This window comes from Alosa pseudoharengus, unplaced genomic scaffold (assembly GCF_046254945.1).
Source record: "Alosa pseudoharengus isolate Yale_2024_CS ecotype anadromous, Long Island Sound unplaced genomic scaffold, YU_APseudo_1.1 YU_APseudo_1.1_scf_8, whole genome shotgun sequence".
In the NCBI taxonomy this organism is placed as follows: Eukaryota; Metazoa; Chordata; class Actinopteri; order Clupeiformes; family Clupeidae; genus Alosa; species Alosa pseudoharengus.
Genome location: NW_027468870.1, coordinates 40,004,378 through 40,022,534, shown reverse-complemented (window position 1 = coordinate 40,022,534; position 18,157 = coordinate 40,004,378). Strand labels below are relative to the sequence as shown.

At 40.5% G+C, this 18,157-nt stretch overlaps 1 protein-coding gene across 1 annotated transcript in view; it reads right to left on the bottom strand.

Annotated features, from left to right (window-relative positions):
* The window catches only part of LOC143112743 (glutamate receptor 4-like), a 203,983-nt gene that overhangs the window by 63,730 nt on the left and 122,096 nt on the right, over positions 1–18,157 (bottom strand). Inside the window, exons 7-8 of the mRNA XM_076275008.1 lie at positions 7,426–7,593; positions 7,153–7,257 (exon numbers count right to left, since the gene is read on the bottom strand). Coding sequence (XP_076131123.1) covers positions 7,153–7,257; positions 7,426–7,593 — 273 coding nt within the window. The remainder of the gene's footprint in view (positions 1–7,152; positions 7,258–7,425; positions 7,594–18,157) is intronic.

Here is an 18,157-nt window from a genome sequence, read left to right as displayed (position 1 = left end):
GGAAGGGTAACTTCTCCTTACCCACGACCAAAATAAATGAGCCAGTTAGCTTACCTTAGCTTGCGCCCCAGGAAGGGTAACTTCTCCTTACCCACAACCATTCGCTTGCCCGTTCTGCTGCTAAAGACATGTTACTAACCACCTGCCTTAGACTTCGACCACAAATGCCCAATTCAGACAGCAAGCCAATAGCAGATCTGGCCACAAACCCACGTGCACCGATTTCAATAGGCCTTAATCGTGCACTCCAACCTCGCTTAGCTGCCTCCTCTGCTATTTCAGTATATTTAGCTCTCTTCAGCTCATTGGCCACTTCCACTCTGTCTTCCCAAGGAACAGTGAGTTCAATGAAGTAAACTATCTTCTCTGAATCCGACCATAGAATTACGTCGGGACGTAGCTTAGTACTCACTATATGTGGAGGTACCGCCATCTGCTGGCCAAGATCAACCTTCATTTCCCAGCCCGCCCCATTTTTCAACTGGCCGGTTTTACACCTGGCCTTTGCGGAACAAGGTTTATCCCCCTGACGTACAAAGTTAATTTGCCTTACCCCTTTACTAGCTGCTAATGAATTGACTTCTCTTCTTTTATCCTCTATTGCCGCTGCCACACATTTCAATACCTGGTTATGACGCCACGTATACCGCCCCTGGGTGAGACTTACCTTGCATCCTGATAGGATATGGTGGAGACTGCCCACACACGAGCAAAGTATGCATTTATCATCCTCACCAAACCATTGACTTAAATTCTTGGGAGATGGGAGCACATCATATGTAGCACCTAACATAAATCTGATCTTACCAGCTTCCATGCCCCATAGATCTTTCCATTTAATCCGTCTTTTTTCCACCCCTTCCCAGTTCACCCACTGCCCTTGTTTTGCCTACGACACTGCCTTAGTACATCTTACAGCCTCCTCCTGTCTATGCATTTCCTCCACTACCATTTTCCTCTTTTCTCCTGCAGAAGCCTTACTCCACAAGGGTTTACTTGCACCCACCCCTAGACCCCCCCGCCCGTGCTGCACATGGCCCATTATATCTCTATGCTTCAATGCTGATTGAGCTTGCTTAACTGCCTGCTCTGGGTTCCACTTCCTCCCTGCATTAACTGTGGGTGCAACTTTCCTCACCACTGGGTCCTTGGACTGAGTAAGAGTCAATTCCAATCTAGCCTTAGCACACTTAAATTCCTCTGTCAGACTAGATATTGGCAACTCTACAATACCCTTCCCATACAAGGCTACACTGCTTAAGCAGCGTGGGACTCCGAGCCATTTTCTGACAAAGGAGTTGATCATTTTTTCCAACCTCTCTACCTTTGACAGAGGAACTTCATAAACTGTCAATGGCCACATTAGCCGAGGCAACAAACCAAACTGCAAACACCACAGCTTGAGCTTACCTGGCAGCCCCGACTTGTCAATTTTTGCAATACCTTGCCTAGTGACCTGTCTCAAGTCTTCAACCTGTGATTTATCACTAAGGCTTGCATCATACCACCTTCCCAGACTCTTCACTGGTTTCTCCAGAACTGTGGGAATCACCTCCTTATTTATAGCAAACTTCTTATCTGTTACCTTCCCTTTAATAATTGAGAGACTCCTAGACTTACTTGGTTTCACCTTCATTCTGGCCCATTGGAGATTACTATTTAACTTACCCAGCAACCTGTTGGTGCATGGAACGGTTGTCGTCAAGGTTGTCATGTCGTCCATGAAAGCCTGAATCGGGGGGAGGCGTCGCCCTCCCTGCAACTTCTCCCCGCCCACTACCCATTTTGAGGCCCTAATAATGACCTCCATTGCCATTGTAAAAGCAAGTGGGGAGATGGTACATCCGGCCATGATTCCTATCTCAAGTTGTTGCCAACCTGTGGTGTAATCAGCTGTAGTAAAACATAATTGAATATCCAGAAAGTATGCTTTTACTAGGCTTTTAATGCTACCTGGGATTCTGAAGTAATCAAAGGCCTCCCACAACAGACTATGCGGCACAGACCCAAAAGCATTAGCCAAATCCAAGAAAACAACGTGCAGGTCTCTCTTCTCACGCTTTGCTAATTGAATTTGGTGCCAAATCATGCTGGTATGCTCTAAGCACCCGGAGAAGCCAGGAATTCCAGCTTTTTGCACCGTGGTATCAATTAGTTTATTCCTTTCAAGGTAATTTGTCAGTCTCCGTGCCACCACACTGAAGAAAACCTTTCCTTCAACATTCAGTAGACTAATTGGCCTAAATTGATTAATCTCCACTGCGTTCTTTTCTTTGGGAATAAATATTCCCCCAGCCCTCCGCCAAGCCTTGGGAATACTCTGCTTTTTCCAAACTATCTTCATTAATTGCCATAAAAATCTTAAAACATCTGGTGCACTCTTATACAACCGGTAGGGTACTCCATTAGGTCCCGGGGCTGAAGAGGCCCTTGCACGTTTTATTACTTCTTGCACCTCTTTCCACCTTGGTGGACTATTGGCTACTTAATTCACCAATAGGTGGGATATCAGCAGGAAGTACCATCTCCCTGAACCTCTCCCTATCTTTGTGCACTCCCTCTAAATACTCCTCAAGCTTCTGCTTAGGTTCCAAAAGACTACCACTCTTCTGCATTACGAATAAAGACTTAACAAACTTAAATGGGTCTTTATAGAATGCTAGTCGGGCTCGTGATTTCTTCTTCCTATTTTTCCTAATATTTTCAGCTCTTCTTAGCACTACTAACCGCTCCCTCACATCTGCCTGTAGACAGTCAATACCTTCCTTCTCATCATCTGTAGCTTTTCTCCACTGCTTCTTAAGCTGCCTCCTCTCCTTGATAAGTTTATCTATCTCCTGCTGGCGCCTAGATTTAACTACCTCATGTTGCCGTTTTGTCCTTCTCTCAATAGTCCCAAATCTTTCCTTACCATAGCTATAAATAATGTCTCCCATTTTCTCTAATTTGCTTTCAGCCGTCCCCTTGAGCTGACCCAGGATACTGACCAAATCATTATTAACATCTTCCCACATTCTACATTCTGCTGCGCCTGGCCATCTAACCCCAGGCCTATGACCATTAATCTTCTCCCTCCTTGGCTGACTGGCCTCTCTCTCTGCCTCAGTGCTAGAACTTACCTCAACAACAGGGGTACTGATGTCCTGCGAACTGTGGGTTTCTTCCTGTCGCTGAACTTCAACCGACTGACTTGATGCACTTCTTAAGAAATAGCTATCAATGCGGGGACCCTGTGTTCCCTCTACCAAGCACTTCTTTTTCCCTTGATGAATTTTCAGGCCCTTTAGACTTGTAACCTTCTGCCAACCACACACACACATCTGCAGCTTTTTCTCAGTTTTCTCTGAACTAGTGGCTTCCACAAACATGTTTTCCTTACTCGTAATCAAATTCGTTCCAGGATCAGTAACCATGTCTATCACAAGTGAGTCATCTTCCGCCCCTGCTCTCGCTGACTCTAGGGGTATTTTTTCATTATGTCGTACTGTAGCTTAAGTAGGGTGCAGCCCATAGCTTAGTAAAGCCTGGGCTACTGCCACAATGAGCTGCTAACCCATTGTAGCCCCGGTGGGGTCTATTCCCTCCTGTCAGCCGTCTTTCCGTGCTGTCACAAGGTCTTTCCCTAGTTGCCAGCTGCCCTATTCACAGCAGTCACTAGCCTACGCTAGCTTCAGCATTACATTAATACACAGGATTAGATGTTAAAATCCCTTGTGCCAAAATCCAAGGTAAAAACACATTCAGAAGCCCCTGCTCAAGTTTAACTATAAAAAGCACACTACCCACAAATCCGCCAACAAATGGTCACAAGCACAATACAAATGGCCTATCCAACATAAGTAGCCTATATAGTATGTGGCATGTCATTGGGGTTATCAAGTGGGCACCCTCATTCACCGATGTTTCGTTAAGTTAGGCCCACGACACCTCATGAAGGCTTAACAGTGAAACCAGCGTCCTGGAGATACTAAAGTATTATACTTTAGTAACTCATTATACTAAAATGTGCACTCATTGTACAAAAAGATAGCACAATTTAGCTAAATGTGCGCACAATTTAGCTAAATGAGCCAACAACTTAGTAAAATTAGCACACTATTTAGTAAACTGAGCACACAATTTACTAAATTTAGTGCAGTATCTAGTAAAATGAGAGCATTATTTAGTAAAAAATAACCACACACTTTAGTAAAATGAGTGCACATTCATCCAAAATAGCTGAAATAAATAAAAACAATAATTTAAAATTATAGCTTGGTTCTTGAGGATGTCAAAAACTAGATTAGTGACACTAATTAAATGAGTGTCTAACAACACCTGGCGTCCATTGGGATGGATATTAAATAAAAAATTAAAAAATCCTGTACTACGCTGTTCTTCAAGGGGGCGCTGTGGCGCAGCAGGCTACAGCGCCCTTACCATATACGGGTCGAAGTGCTCACGGGGACCCAGGTTCGAATACGACCTGCGGTCATGTCATGCCCCAAAAATATAATAAAAAAAATAAATAAAAAAAACTAGCTTCAAATATCATCGTTTATACGAATTATACGTAGTGCAAATTGATTACACACACACCATTTCATCACCCCCCCACCCAAACACACAACATACCCCCTCCCCACACGCACACTGGTACAACCCCCTCCCCCACACACCCCATTACCCCCACACACACACACCAACACCCCCACCCCCACCATTTCATCACCCCCCCACAATCATCCCCCATTTCATCACCCCCCTCCCACACACCCCATTACCCCCACACCCCCCTCACATATACCATACCCCCCCGCCCCACACACACAATATACCTTTTTAATTACTACTTTTAATTTATTCTTTAAAGTTTAGCTGGCTCTTGAGCAAAATAATTTCATCACTTTTCTTTTATGAGTACATGACAATAAACTACTTGAACTTGAACTTGATTGGCTTAGCATAAACATAAATTCATTAAAAAAGGTGTTTAATCCTGTTCCTGTCAAGCTTCAGAGACACGCTTGTCTGATCAAGTTACAGGTCATAACTGCATTCAGATTGATCTGATCAGGATAACAGATTTTCATTGGTTTATACCCAAAAATATGTCATGTCCATTCCAATATACGTGGGGTCTTACTGTTAACTGTTATTGAACTAAAAAACACAATCCAGCTACATTTAGCCCATCATGCACCAATCAGTCCTTCACTGCCCCCATGCTGATTCCGCACTGCACTACGATTGAGGATAAAATATCAGGAAACTAATAATTTTTGCCTGGTCATTTTGTTCTTGTTTCTATTCAACACATCCTTAAAAATCTATCAAGCTAAGTGAAGATGATGACCTTGCTCTTCTGGAGGCAACAGTGGTAGAAACTAATTTGGTTTTTGTCATTTTCAGGGTGATGTATGATTTTATAAAGGGGGAAAACAATTTTGATCTTTACTACAAATTCAAGCACTTTCAATGACCTATGTAATGGGTTACACTTTACTTGAAGGTATCTACATAAGAGTGACATGACTCGTTATAACATGAACGTTATAGGCTAAACAAGTCATAAACCTTTATGACATAACGCTTCTGTCACTTACTTCTGTGAAGTGTCATTCGGTTTTTGTCATGACAAGTTAGGGTTAGGGTTATGACAGTGTCATGTCACTCTTATGTAGATACTGTACCTTCAAGTAAATTCCGCAGATGAATCCAAGCTAATGTTTTTCTATGCATGCAGACGCCAAAGACTGAGCTGTATTTAGCATATTATGTCTCTTGCTGGCCACTGGTATTTTAACATGGCGCACGTACACGGCGAGTTGACACGGCGCTATGTAAATGTAAATGAAGATTTCTAAGCCAATAGGTATGCTTCGAGTTGTTGTTGGTGGTAATTAAACATGAATGGGGCCACATTTATGTATGGGAAATGTTGATTTTGTTAACTGAAAACGTTACACAGGGGACCTTTAAACAGTATTTCTCCATAGAGAAAGAGTCCAGGTGCTAAAATGGCCTGTCTGCAGTCCAGACCTGTCAAATTAGGTGAGTCATGGAATGGAAAACATGATAACGAATACCCCATACTGTTGAGCAACTGAAATCCTATATCGGGGAGTAATAGGACAACATTTCATTCTTACAACTCTAGAAACTGGTTTCCTCAGTTCCTAAACATTTACAGAATTTTGTTAAATGAAGAGGTGAAGCAGCACAGTTGTAAACATTCCCTGTCCCAACTTTTTCTGACAAATGTTGCTGGCATCATATTCAAAATGAACATATATTTTCCATGAAATAGTCCAAATATTCATTTTCAACAATATGATATGTTGTCTGTGTCCTTTTTGCAACTAAATATGAGTTTAAGAGATTTGCACACTATTACATTCTGTTTCTATTCACATTTTACACAACGTCCCAACTTTTTCTGGATTGGGGTTGTATAATAATAATTGAATTAAAACCCAATTTTGCCAAAGAAATGACAATCGGCCTATTTTTACCATTTCCTCGAAACGTGCCAGCGCAACATCCAACGGGTTTTCCCAGATCGCATCACAAATATTCTTTTTAACAAAAAGAAAGAAACTGTACCATAATCATTGCCACCCCATTTAATAATTTGCAAAGCCCCCCTTTGCCAATAAAACAGCTCATAGTCTTCTCCTGACATCTATAAAGCCAGAGATTACAAAGCAAGGGATTTTAAACCCCGATCGTCGATCACACTACTAAAGAAAACTTAAAAAGAACAATACTGTGCTTGCTTACGCTTGAGCAAGCACATTAATAAAAATAAATAATAACTGGGGATAGTGCATGCAAAATAAAATCTTCAAGAGCTTGTTTTACTTGAAATCAATAGGGTTTTTTTCCATTTAAGTACCACAACAATTGCTCTCAAGAATGTTACAAAAGGTACACATTTTGATCACAAAAGGTAAATATTTAATTTCATACCACATACCATACATACAGGTATAAAGCTTAAATTTAATTTAAAGTTGACTGTTATTTAGCTGACAGTTTTATCCAAATAGACATAGACTCACAACACACGATACAGCTGATTCTTTGTAAGTTGCCCTAGATAAGAGTGTCATCTAAATGCCCTTAAGAACAAAACAAATTGTAATTTAATGTATGAATGATGCTTCTTACCCTTTTTGGACCATTATTCTTTAGTTCAAAGACATCCATTGAGTAATTAACTCTGCGGCCATAAATGTCAAACTGCACATTTCCTGTTAATCCTTGTAGTCTGACCTAGAATGTAATTAGAAAAAAAGTGTAATAAACTCAGAATTCATACGCAAACTGTCCTTTATGTACAGCACAATGTTCTTTGTTGGTGCAAAAATGCATGCTGAAACTTGCCCGTACAATGATTAATTTTACTTTTTACTTATCTTTTTTGTCAATGGACTAACAAACCTGTTTCAGGGTTCGTTCCATCTCCCTGCCCTGGCTCCATGGTGCTGCAGGATTGGCCAAACAATCTCCAGCATTTCCCCTTCGAGAGATGTCCACTTTTTGTCTGCGCAGGTTCCGGAAGGCTTCAGCCATCACCATCACACCATCATATGTCAGTGCAGATGTGTACTAAGGTGTTCAAATAAGGGAAGAGGTCATAGCAAGAAATACATTGTTTGGGAGAAAATCTGCAAAAGTTTCAAGAATGAGGATTTAAGCATCAATAATGAGGATTCAAGTTCCATGTTGGTCTGTAAAATACTGCAGTAAGAGATCAACAAATAAGGCTCTCACTTGCTTTGAATGCAAGACCAAAGCATGATACACTGCTTAAATATAGTGCCCTTTTTAAAACCTACGTTACAAAGTTTGAACAAAGTTTCTACGTTAAACGATTGAAGCTGAATTAGATGCAGACATTTTGGTTAGAAGAATAACTAGAAAATGTAATTCCGAGGAATTAACAGTGCATGAAAATGCAAAACATATATTAACATCAAATGCAAAACAAACTTTTATTTGGAAACAGTTGTGGGCAGAGGAAACAGTTGACAGAAGTCATAGTTGATGGCAACTGACAGTTGGAATGGCTGAACAGTTAAATAGTTGAATAGTTTAAATAGTTAAATTATTTAATAAGGAATTACTGTAGTGATGAATTTTATTTTGAAACCGTTGTGGGCAGAGGATACAGTTGGCAGGAGTCATAGTTGATGACAACTGACAGTTTGAATGGCTAAACAGTTACCCATTTATGTCTATTTTCAAAAACTTTCCAGGGTCTTGAAATTATTTTTTTCAAATTCACAAATTTTCAAGGATTTCAAGGACCGTGGGAACACACTATGTCGATCTGGACAAAAAGATGTGCGTGAGATAGTGATAAATGAACTGACAGTGCTTCACTATATGACTGATACTGTGCAAGATAAAATATCAAATAGACATTCTCATGATGTTGAACTAATAGTAGACACAGGTTCATCAGTTTCTATTATTCCAGAGAGCATTTACCAGACCCTCTTTCCTACATGTGACCTTCCTGAGCCTACAGTGAACCTGTTCACATATTCAAGAGGGAAAATACCCGTTAGTGGATGCATGCATGCCACAGAGACATTCAAACACAGGCTCATAGTGGTAAAGTCAGGCACTGCTTTATTAGGGCTAGATTTAGTTGTGGCATTGCACATGTGTATTGAGGGCACCAAAGGTGTTACAGTTGGGATGGTAATCAGCCTAAATTCATCACCAAGGACGTTTGGAGTTGTAGACTATAGCTAAAATAGGGCGTTCGTGTACATTGAGCCATTTAGTTTACTAGCTTAAACTGTGTGTTCACATATGCAGTAGGCTAGGAGAAAAGTTCGTTCTCCTGTCTAAGCAGTGCGTTCGCACAGTGACTCTTTTAGTTTACTAGCTTAAACCGGGTGTTCACATGCAGTATGAGAAAAGTTGTTCTCCTGTCTAAGCAGTGCGTTCGCGCACAGTGACTCTTTTAGTCTTTTAATTGAGCCATTTAGTTTACTAGCTTAAACTGTGTGTTCACATGCAGTAGGCTAGGAGAAAAGTTTGTTCTCCTGTCTAAGCAGTGTGTTCTTGCACAGTGAGTCTTTCTGTTCTGCCAGCCTAAACGGCGTGTTCACATGCAGTAGGAGAAAAGTTGTTCTCCTGTCTAAGCAGTGTGTTCGCGCACAGTGAGTCTTTCTGTTCTTCCAGCCTAAACAGTGTGTTCACACGCAGTAGGGTAGGAGAAAAAATTGTTCTCCTGTCTAAGCAGTGCGTTCACGCACAGTGAGTCTTTCTGTTACTAGGCAGTACGTATAAAGTTTGTGTTGCTATATAAGCAGTGTGTCCGTGCACGGTAAGCCTTTTTGGTCTTGCAGCCTAAACTGTCTGTTCAAATACAGTAGGAGTAAAGAAAGCAGTGCGTTCGCACACAAGAAGTCTGTTGGTTTGCTAGGTAATAAGTATAAAGTTTGTTTTCCTGTTTAACCCATTCGAGCTGGATGCTGCATGACGCAACATTGACCCTCCCGCTGGATGCTGCGTAGCGCAACATTGACCCTCCCGCTGGATGCTGCGTAGCGCAGCATGCTTTTTATTTCATGTTTCTAGGTGCTACAGAGGCTTAGATATAAAATTTTGGTATACGTTGACAATTTTTAGTATGTTTTCAGAAAACCCTCAGGAAATAAGGTTATTTAGTCTAGAATGCCATAGGATTCTATAGGCGTTTTTAGCAGGCATTTTAGGCGTAAATGGGTTAAAGCAGTGCTTTCACGCACAGTAAGTCTGTTATATATTATTTATCACCCGGAGAGAAGAAATACTCTTTTCTGATTGGCTGGCGGGTGGCCTTTAATTCTGAATAACAGGACACCGTTCCATATCAATGCTTATGAATGGTAACTATAACAACCGTAGTAGGACGAGGGTTGCAGCGCTCTAGAATCTTTTGGTTGCAGGCTTCCCAACAATGGAATCAACTGTAAACAAGCTAACTGTCCATGCTAAAGTTGTACAACAAGCTGAACTAGTGAGCTTCTTTTTAAACAGAACCGCGTGTTTACAGTGGCAACCGGGTGATAAGCGGGATAACGGCCTTCGAGGTGTGTCCAGTTATACGGAATTAATGGACTTGGGCGGACGCCGCTACGCGTCGGGGAGTTTTTGCCCCTCGCCCTCGTCCATTAATTACGTATAACAGGACACCTCGGCGGCCGTTATCCCTTACATAATATGATTAAATATTCAATATTGGCCTTGACTTTCTTATATTTTCTGCATATAATTAAATATATTCAGCATGGACTTTCATGCAAGATATCAATTTTGGTTTCCACATATATAGTACTTGCACATTCTTGTACTATATATTTATTAAATATATTGAAGCCATCTATTCAAATATAAGTTGGATGCAGCTGCATATGAATATATTTTCCCCCTTGATTTTTCTGTATGGGTACGCATATAAGCAGTCAGTATACTGCTACTAGTATACTAATTTATCTAAGCTAACAAAGCTGTAGACTGACACCTGCAGTTTTGAATACAGTAGAGACTGGCATAACAATACCAGCCACCATTAGAAACGAATCAGTTGAGTAGTTTAAATAGTAAAATTACTTAATAGTTAATTATTGTAGTGAGGACTTTTATTTTGAAAAAGTTGTGTGAAGAGGAAATAGTTGGCGGGAGTCATTCTTCTGCCCATCCTAATTGGTCAATTTTATTTGACAGCTTTGACAGCCCTGGCCGAATTTTGAGGCTGCTGATTTGCTGGTTGGATAGTAGGCTATACAGTAAATATCGGAGCAGCAGCGTTCCCTTACCATTTCACACTGTGTGCATCAGGGGCGTCGCTAGCTATTGAAAACATTCGGGGCTTGAGCCCAGAAGGTAGAGACCTTTTTGTCCGGGGGTTCGGGGGTTTCTTCCCCGAGAGATTTTGAAAATCGGGCTGATGAACATGCAGTTTTAACCTACTTTGTGAATGAAAAGGAAGGCCAATTGTAGTGACTCACGTCACGGCATTCTGAATATTTTGATGTTTAAAGACCGTGTAAGGAGAACGTCTCTTCTGCCAAAGTGCACCACATAAAACACCCAAAATATGACATTAAAATAGCCTGTAGAATAAACATCGTCATGCACCTCTGTCAAGTGCACAGGTGTGAGCGTTCGTCTCGGGATAAACATTTGGACGTCATCCCATTCCCCTTCAATTAATGGGCTATGGGTGCCTTGAAAGCAATGCATTTGGGTTGTGTATCACGAACTTTTGCCCAAAAAAAAAATTCCATTCTGTCAAAATCAAGGCCAACATGCTTTGCTTGGAAGCCCCCTCAAACGAGGTCAGGTTTACTATATTTACTGCGCATGTGATTCAATAGTAAATCACGATATATTGAAACTGAGCTGATCGAAATGTCCTCCTGGGTTGCGGGAGATGATGACACACTGTTAGTTTCCACATCTTGTCCCTGCTCTGCCCTAAAGAAACTTCTAATATCCATTTGTGCTTCTGTACACTATTTCGCTAAGGCTAGTTAGTAGGCTAGAAGAACGAAACAGCAATGCGTAATAGCGTAGAGGAGAATTGAAATTGCAACATTTTGCAACAAATTATTCTAAACCTGCCCAGATCACGTCAGATTTTCTTGCGCTGCTGTTAATGCACACAATGGACACAAAACACAAAAGTCTCTTCTACGGGGCTATTTATTTCATTCACGATTCACTGCAAAAAATGAACCAAGTGTTATTGATCTTATATTAAGATTAAAAAATCTATTTGGTATTGTTTTTAGTATGAAAAGACTTACCTAGCACCCTCTCAAAAGATCATTTTGACTTAATTTAAGAAGACTTTAACTTATTTTAAGGAGTCTTGTCAAGACAAATTTGCTCAAAGCACTGGCAGACAAATTTGCTTGTTTCTAGGACAAATTTGCTTAACGCACTGGCAGACAAATTTGCTTGTTTTCAAGATGAGATGTCTTAAAATAAGTCAATTTTTTCTTAAATTAAGTCAAATGATTTCACAAGAAAGCACTAGGTAAGTGTCTTTATACTGAAAACAATACCAACTAGTTTTTTTTATCTTGATATAAGATTAATAACACTTGGTTAGATTTGGTTAGATAAGCAGTTTTTGCAGTGTAGAGTTTTTGTTGTTGTTGTTGTTGTTGTTGACGGCCCATAGATCCGGGGCTATCCCCAGAGGATCCGGGGCTATAGCCCCGAATGCCCAGGTCTAACGACGCCACTGGTGTGCATAGCTGTTTCATACTTCAGTTGAGAGGGCTATCATATTTCCATAAAGGTTATACAAGATATAATATAGATTGTTGTTATTGGTTTAAATAAAGACCTATAATTGTAGTGTTAGTGTTTGTATTAGGCCTATTCTCATTTTGAATAAGGTTAGTTTTTTAGCTAATGTGCATGTTAGCTTTCTAAGGTGATCTAGCCAGTTAGTTTGTTAACATTGTTCATTCCTTAACTGTGTTATCATTAGAGATTCACCGATTGCAATTTTTGGGCCGGTTCCGATTTCCGATTTCTTATAGAGTTTCACCTGCCGACACCGATTTTAGCCGATTCCGATTTAATTTCTTCTAACCATTTTACAGTACACACAAATAGTTATTTTCTATCTTTTCTTTAATAGAACATGTTAATATAGAAATGTAATCAACTTATCAATAATGAAATGGCTGTTAAAAAAATGGAACCGTGATTAGACAGATTCTTCTTCAAGTCTAACTTCAGCTGCAGTATCAAACTATTACCCCCAGTGGTAACACTTTCTATGAAGGTTGTATTTATAACGCCCTATGAATGCATTCATAATGTTTTATGAGGTGTCTATAAAGCATTGTAATGCTCATTATTACCATCTATATGTATTCACAAGTCATCATAACCAACTTCATGATGCATTATGACAACTAATTATGAATGATTATAATTTTAATCTGAATAATGCATTATAAATATGTCAAGATCTGCCGACTCACTTGTCAGTTTTATGATGCATCATAACTACTTCTCTCTGCTAAATGCGTATAGTGATGCATAACGAGTTTTGACTTCTACTGTAGTCCTATATATCTAGAGCTATAAGTATATGTAATAAAGTTATAATAATTTATACATCTCCCTACAGCACACAATTATAAACAGCTATGCAATATCATAAGTGTTATTTGTCAGCTCTAAGTAAAGTGACAAGAATATGACCCTATTATTAACAGATATAAGTTCACTGAGTAATTAAAGGGTGCAATGAACTAAGTACCGAGTCTGCCATCTTTACTCCATATGCACAATATTATAAATTACTATGTTAATGTCATAGGTGTTATTTGTCAGCTTTAGGTAAAAGTAGAGCAAATGAGGTATTGTTATAAATAGATATAAGGTTATTATAAACAAATATGAGGCACAATGAAATGAGAGCCTGAAAAGGAATGCATTTAGTTCACTTTATTTTCATTTAAACCAACACACATAATTATCAATGCTCTGAGCACATTACACAAACACAAGTGGCACAGCATGGTCCTATATTTTGTGGTGGTGGTTATTATTGGAATAAAACTCACAATGCCACTGAAATCTATCTTATTAAAGATCGTTCAAATTAAAACAGACCTTTGGTTTAAATGAAAATAAAGTGAACTAAATGCATTCCTTTTGTCTTTATGTCCATGTCTCTCATTTCATTGTGCCTTATATTTGCTTATAATGATCTTATATCTATATATATATAACAACACCTCATTTGCTCTACTTTACCTAAAGCTGACAAATAACACCTGACATTGACAATGACATTAACATAGTAATTTATAATATTGTGCATATGGGGTAAAGATGGCAGACTCGGTACTTAGTTCATTGCACCCTTTAATTACTCAGTGAACTTATATCTGTTAATAATAGGGTCATATTCTTGTCACTTTACTTAGAGCTGACAAATAACACTTATGATATTGCATAGCTGTTTATAATTGTGTGCTGTAGGGAGATGTATAAATTATTATAACTTTATTACATATACTTATAGCTCTAGATATATAGGACTACAGTAGAAGTCAAAACTCGTTATGCATCACTATACGCATTTAGCAGAGAGAAGTAGTTATGATGCATCATAAAACTGACAAGTGAGTCGGCAGATCTTGACATATTTATAATGCATTATTCAGATTAAAATTATAATCATTCATAATTAGTTGTCATAATGCATCATGAAGTTGGTTATGATGACTTGTGAATACATATAGATGGTAATAATGAGCGTTACAATGCGTTATAGACACCTTATAAAACATTATGAATGCATTCATAGGGCGTTATAAATACAACCTTCATAGAAAGTGTTACCATGCCGGTGTAATTTTAATGCCATATGCTATAATGCTATAATGCCAACTGCAGTGTGGGACATTCATTTCACAGACTACATATATAAATGCACTGTTATGGAACATCCATTTTTTTTCTTCTCACATCCAATATCCAACTAAAGATATAAGAACAATTTTCATGATACATTTGAACATGCTACCATGGAACATATTTTCATATGCATTGATGAATTTATGGGAGGGCGAGGGGAAAGTGGGAGTAGGCCATCACGCAAACACAGGGGAGGAGAAATGCTAATAGCGATTAGGTGCTCCACCATATATGAAAACAGCGCATGTCTGTTTTGCGGTGAAAAACTTAAATCCAAATTCCGGTTAAATGCATCAATTAGGCTATAGAAACTTTCAGAGACAGCTGATTCAGTATTCAGAGCATCAGTTTTTTCCATTGTAGGCTACAATGTCAAAAGCAACTTCAACTTTTGTTTGCCTTTCTAATAGGCTATCGTTTGTTCACTTTCACAACATCCACTTCTCAATCTGCTAGGCATAGCCCTATAGTCTACGTGCAGTAAATAGTTCTAGTATTTTTTTTTGGAGTAGAACTACAAGGGCTACTGTATCTTGCTGCTTGTTGACATCTTATTATCATGTAGCCTATGATCGCTAAACTTTGATTCTTTTTAATGTCGCAATCCGTTATCTCCGTTCTGCTGCGCTTGTGGTTCAGCTGTGGGCACGCAATTAGCGGCAGGGATGGGCGGTGATGAGCGATGTTTATGTAGCCTATGAAGTGACAGCTTAGTAAATTCCACGCAATATAGGCCAGTCAATCTAGCCCATAAAGACAAAACATTTGCAACAGAAATGCCTCATAGTTTTTATTGGTCCTAATACCCTCCTGAATCATATACTAAAAGTCTTCCGCCGAAGATGGAGTGGAACATATTTTTTTTTAGATTAAAGGCCAAAGTTGTACTCAACACTCTAAGTAATAGGGGGGGGGGATTATTAATAACTATCACTATGAAACTTCTCCAGTTGATTAATGACACCATACCAAAGAAAAAATGCATTACAAGTTTTTGAGATTTTATGTTTATATATGCAAATTAGGCATTTATTCATAAAATGTACCATAAAACACACACAATCTAAAAAATTGGATGAAAAATGTATTGTTTCATTCTTGACACATTAGATAAAAGACTAAATTAAAGGAAGGGACTGTGTCTACACATGTTTCTACATCATCCCATACTTTAGAAAATGTATGTTCTAATTGCAATTCTACCTGTCTCCAACGCACTTTTCCTCTGTGGTTGCCTCCGGTCTACCTCCACTCAACACCTTCTCCTCTCTGGAGGTTAATGAGGCCACAGACTCGCTCTGCTCCACACTGAGCTTGTGTCTAGACAAGCTGTGCCCTCTTACCACAAGGCCAGCTCGATCCAAACACTCTCATCCATGGCTAAATGATCGCAGCGCACCAAACTCAGAGCCGCAGAGAGGAAATAGCACAAATCCAAACTAACTGATGACCTCAAAAACTACCAGACACTCCTGACCTCCTTCTCAGCCAGCATCACTGCTGCTAAGACGGCTTTCTACAATGACAAAATCAACAGCGCTACAGACACTCGAAAACTTTTCTCAACCTTCAAATCGCTATTCAACCCTGAGCTGCCTCCTCCTCCATCCAGCCTTACTGCAGATACCCTCGCCTCATTTTTTACAAACAAAGTGGCGGCAATCAGCAGTCAATTCTCTACATGCCCACTCAACGCATCTGACTCAGAAATTGCACTCCTACAACCTCTAGGGACTGCTGGAACATCTTTTTCAGCATTCACGCCTCTCTCCGAGAATGAAGTATCTAGACTCCTGACATGCAGCCGTCCTACCACATGCTCGCTGGACCCTATACCTACGAGCCTACTTCAGTCCATCAGCCCGACCATCGCACCAGCTATCAGACATGTGATCAATGCCTCGCTAACCTCCGGCACATTGAACAGCGTTCAAAATGGCCTGGGTAACACCATTACTTAAGAAAGTTTCTCTCAACCCTGCTCAAGTAGAGAACTACCGCCCTGTCTCACTCCTGCCTTTCCTATCCAAAGGCATTGAACGAGCAGTCTCCAAACAGGTCTCTGACTTCCTTTCACAGAACAACATTCTGGATCCAAATCAGTCTAGGTTCAAAAGCGGCCACTCTACCGAAACGGCTCTGCTGTCTGTAACAGAAGCCTTAAAAGAAGCCAGGGCGACTGATCGGTCATCAGTACTCATTCTGCTTGACTTATCGGCTGCCTTTGACACGGTTAATCACCGCATCCTTCTCTCTATACTCGCTAACATGGGAATCTCCGGTTCTGCTCTCTCCTGGTTTGAATCCTACCTCACAGGACGCTCGTTTAACGTATCATGGCTTGGTCAGCTATCTGCACCTCACCATCTCACCACAGGGGTCCCCCAGGGCTCAGTGCTGGGCCCCCTTCTCTTTGCTATCTACACCACCTCCTTGGGACAGATTATCCGTTCCCATGGCTTCTCATACCACTGCTATGCAGACGACACACAGCTCTATCTGTCCTTTCCACCTGATGACCCCTTGGTTTCAGCACGGATCTCGGATTGCCTCTCAGACATAGCTACATGGATGAAGGCACACCACCTCCAGCTGAACCTCTCAAAGACTGAACTGCTGGTCCTCCCAGCTAAACCTACCATACACCACGACATCAACATCAAATTTGACTCCCTGTCTGTTTCACCTACCAGGACTGCAAGAAATCTAGGAGTTGTTCTCGACAACCAACTAAACTTCTCAGATCATGTTGCCTCAGTCGCCCGGTCATGCCGTTTCGCACTCTACAACATACGGAAAATCAGGACTTACTTGACTCAAGATGCTACCCAACTTCTGGTTCAGGCAATAGTCATCTCACGACTCGACTACTGCAACGCCCTCCTGACAGGTCTCCCAGCCTGCGCAGTGAAACCACTTCAGATGATCCAGAACGCGGCGGCGCGCCTGGTCTACAACCAACCCAAAAGGGCACATGTTACCCCGCTGCTTATCCAGCTACACTGGCTACCTATGGAGGCCCGCATCAATTTCAAGGCTCTAACGCTTGCCTACAAAGTAGTCTCCGGTTCTGCTCCCACCTACTTGAATGCCCTCATACAGACATACGCTACCTCCAGACCGCTGCGCTCCTCAGGCGAACGACGTCTAGCTCTACCACCGGTATGCTCAGGCCAATCCAAACTTTTCTCATCTCTTGTTCCTCGTTGGTGGAACACACTGACAGTTCCTACAAGGGCAGGGACATCTCTCTCCATTTTCAAAAAACTCCTGAAGACCCAGCTCTTTAGAGAACATCTCCTCTCATAGCAACACTTACAACAAGTCTTGCTGATCCTAGCACTCACCAGCCGTCTTAAACTGACACGTAACTGTTAAAAACAGCACTCACTGATGCACTTATTTTTACTGTACTCTAATGTTTTTTAAATTGTCCTAAAATTGTTGAGAATTGCTCTAAAACTTAAACTGTTTACCATGTTGTTAGTCGCTTTGGCTAAAAATGCGTCAGCCAAATGTAATGTAATGTAAAATACTATTTTTTGAGTGGCTGAGTGTGTTTAGTGGGAACCAAACGTCTGATGAAGCACTGACAGTCAAATTAACTCAGAGGGGATGCGAAAGTATCCACAGAGCCAGTCAACAATGCAATGCTGACATAACTGTAGTCCCTGGCCAAGTCGTTCATGCAGAGTGCCGGACTGCCGAATCCCAAAAG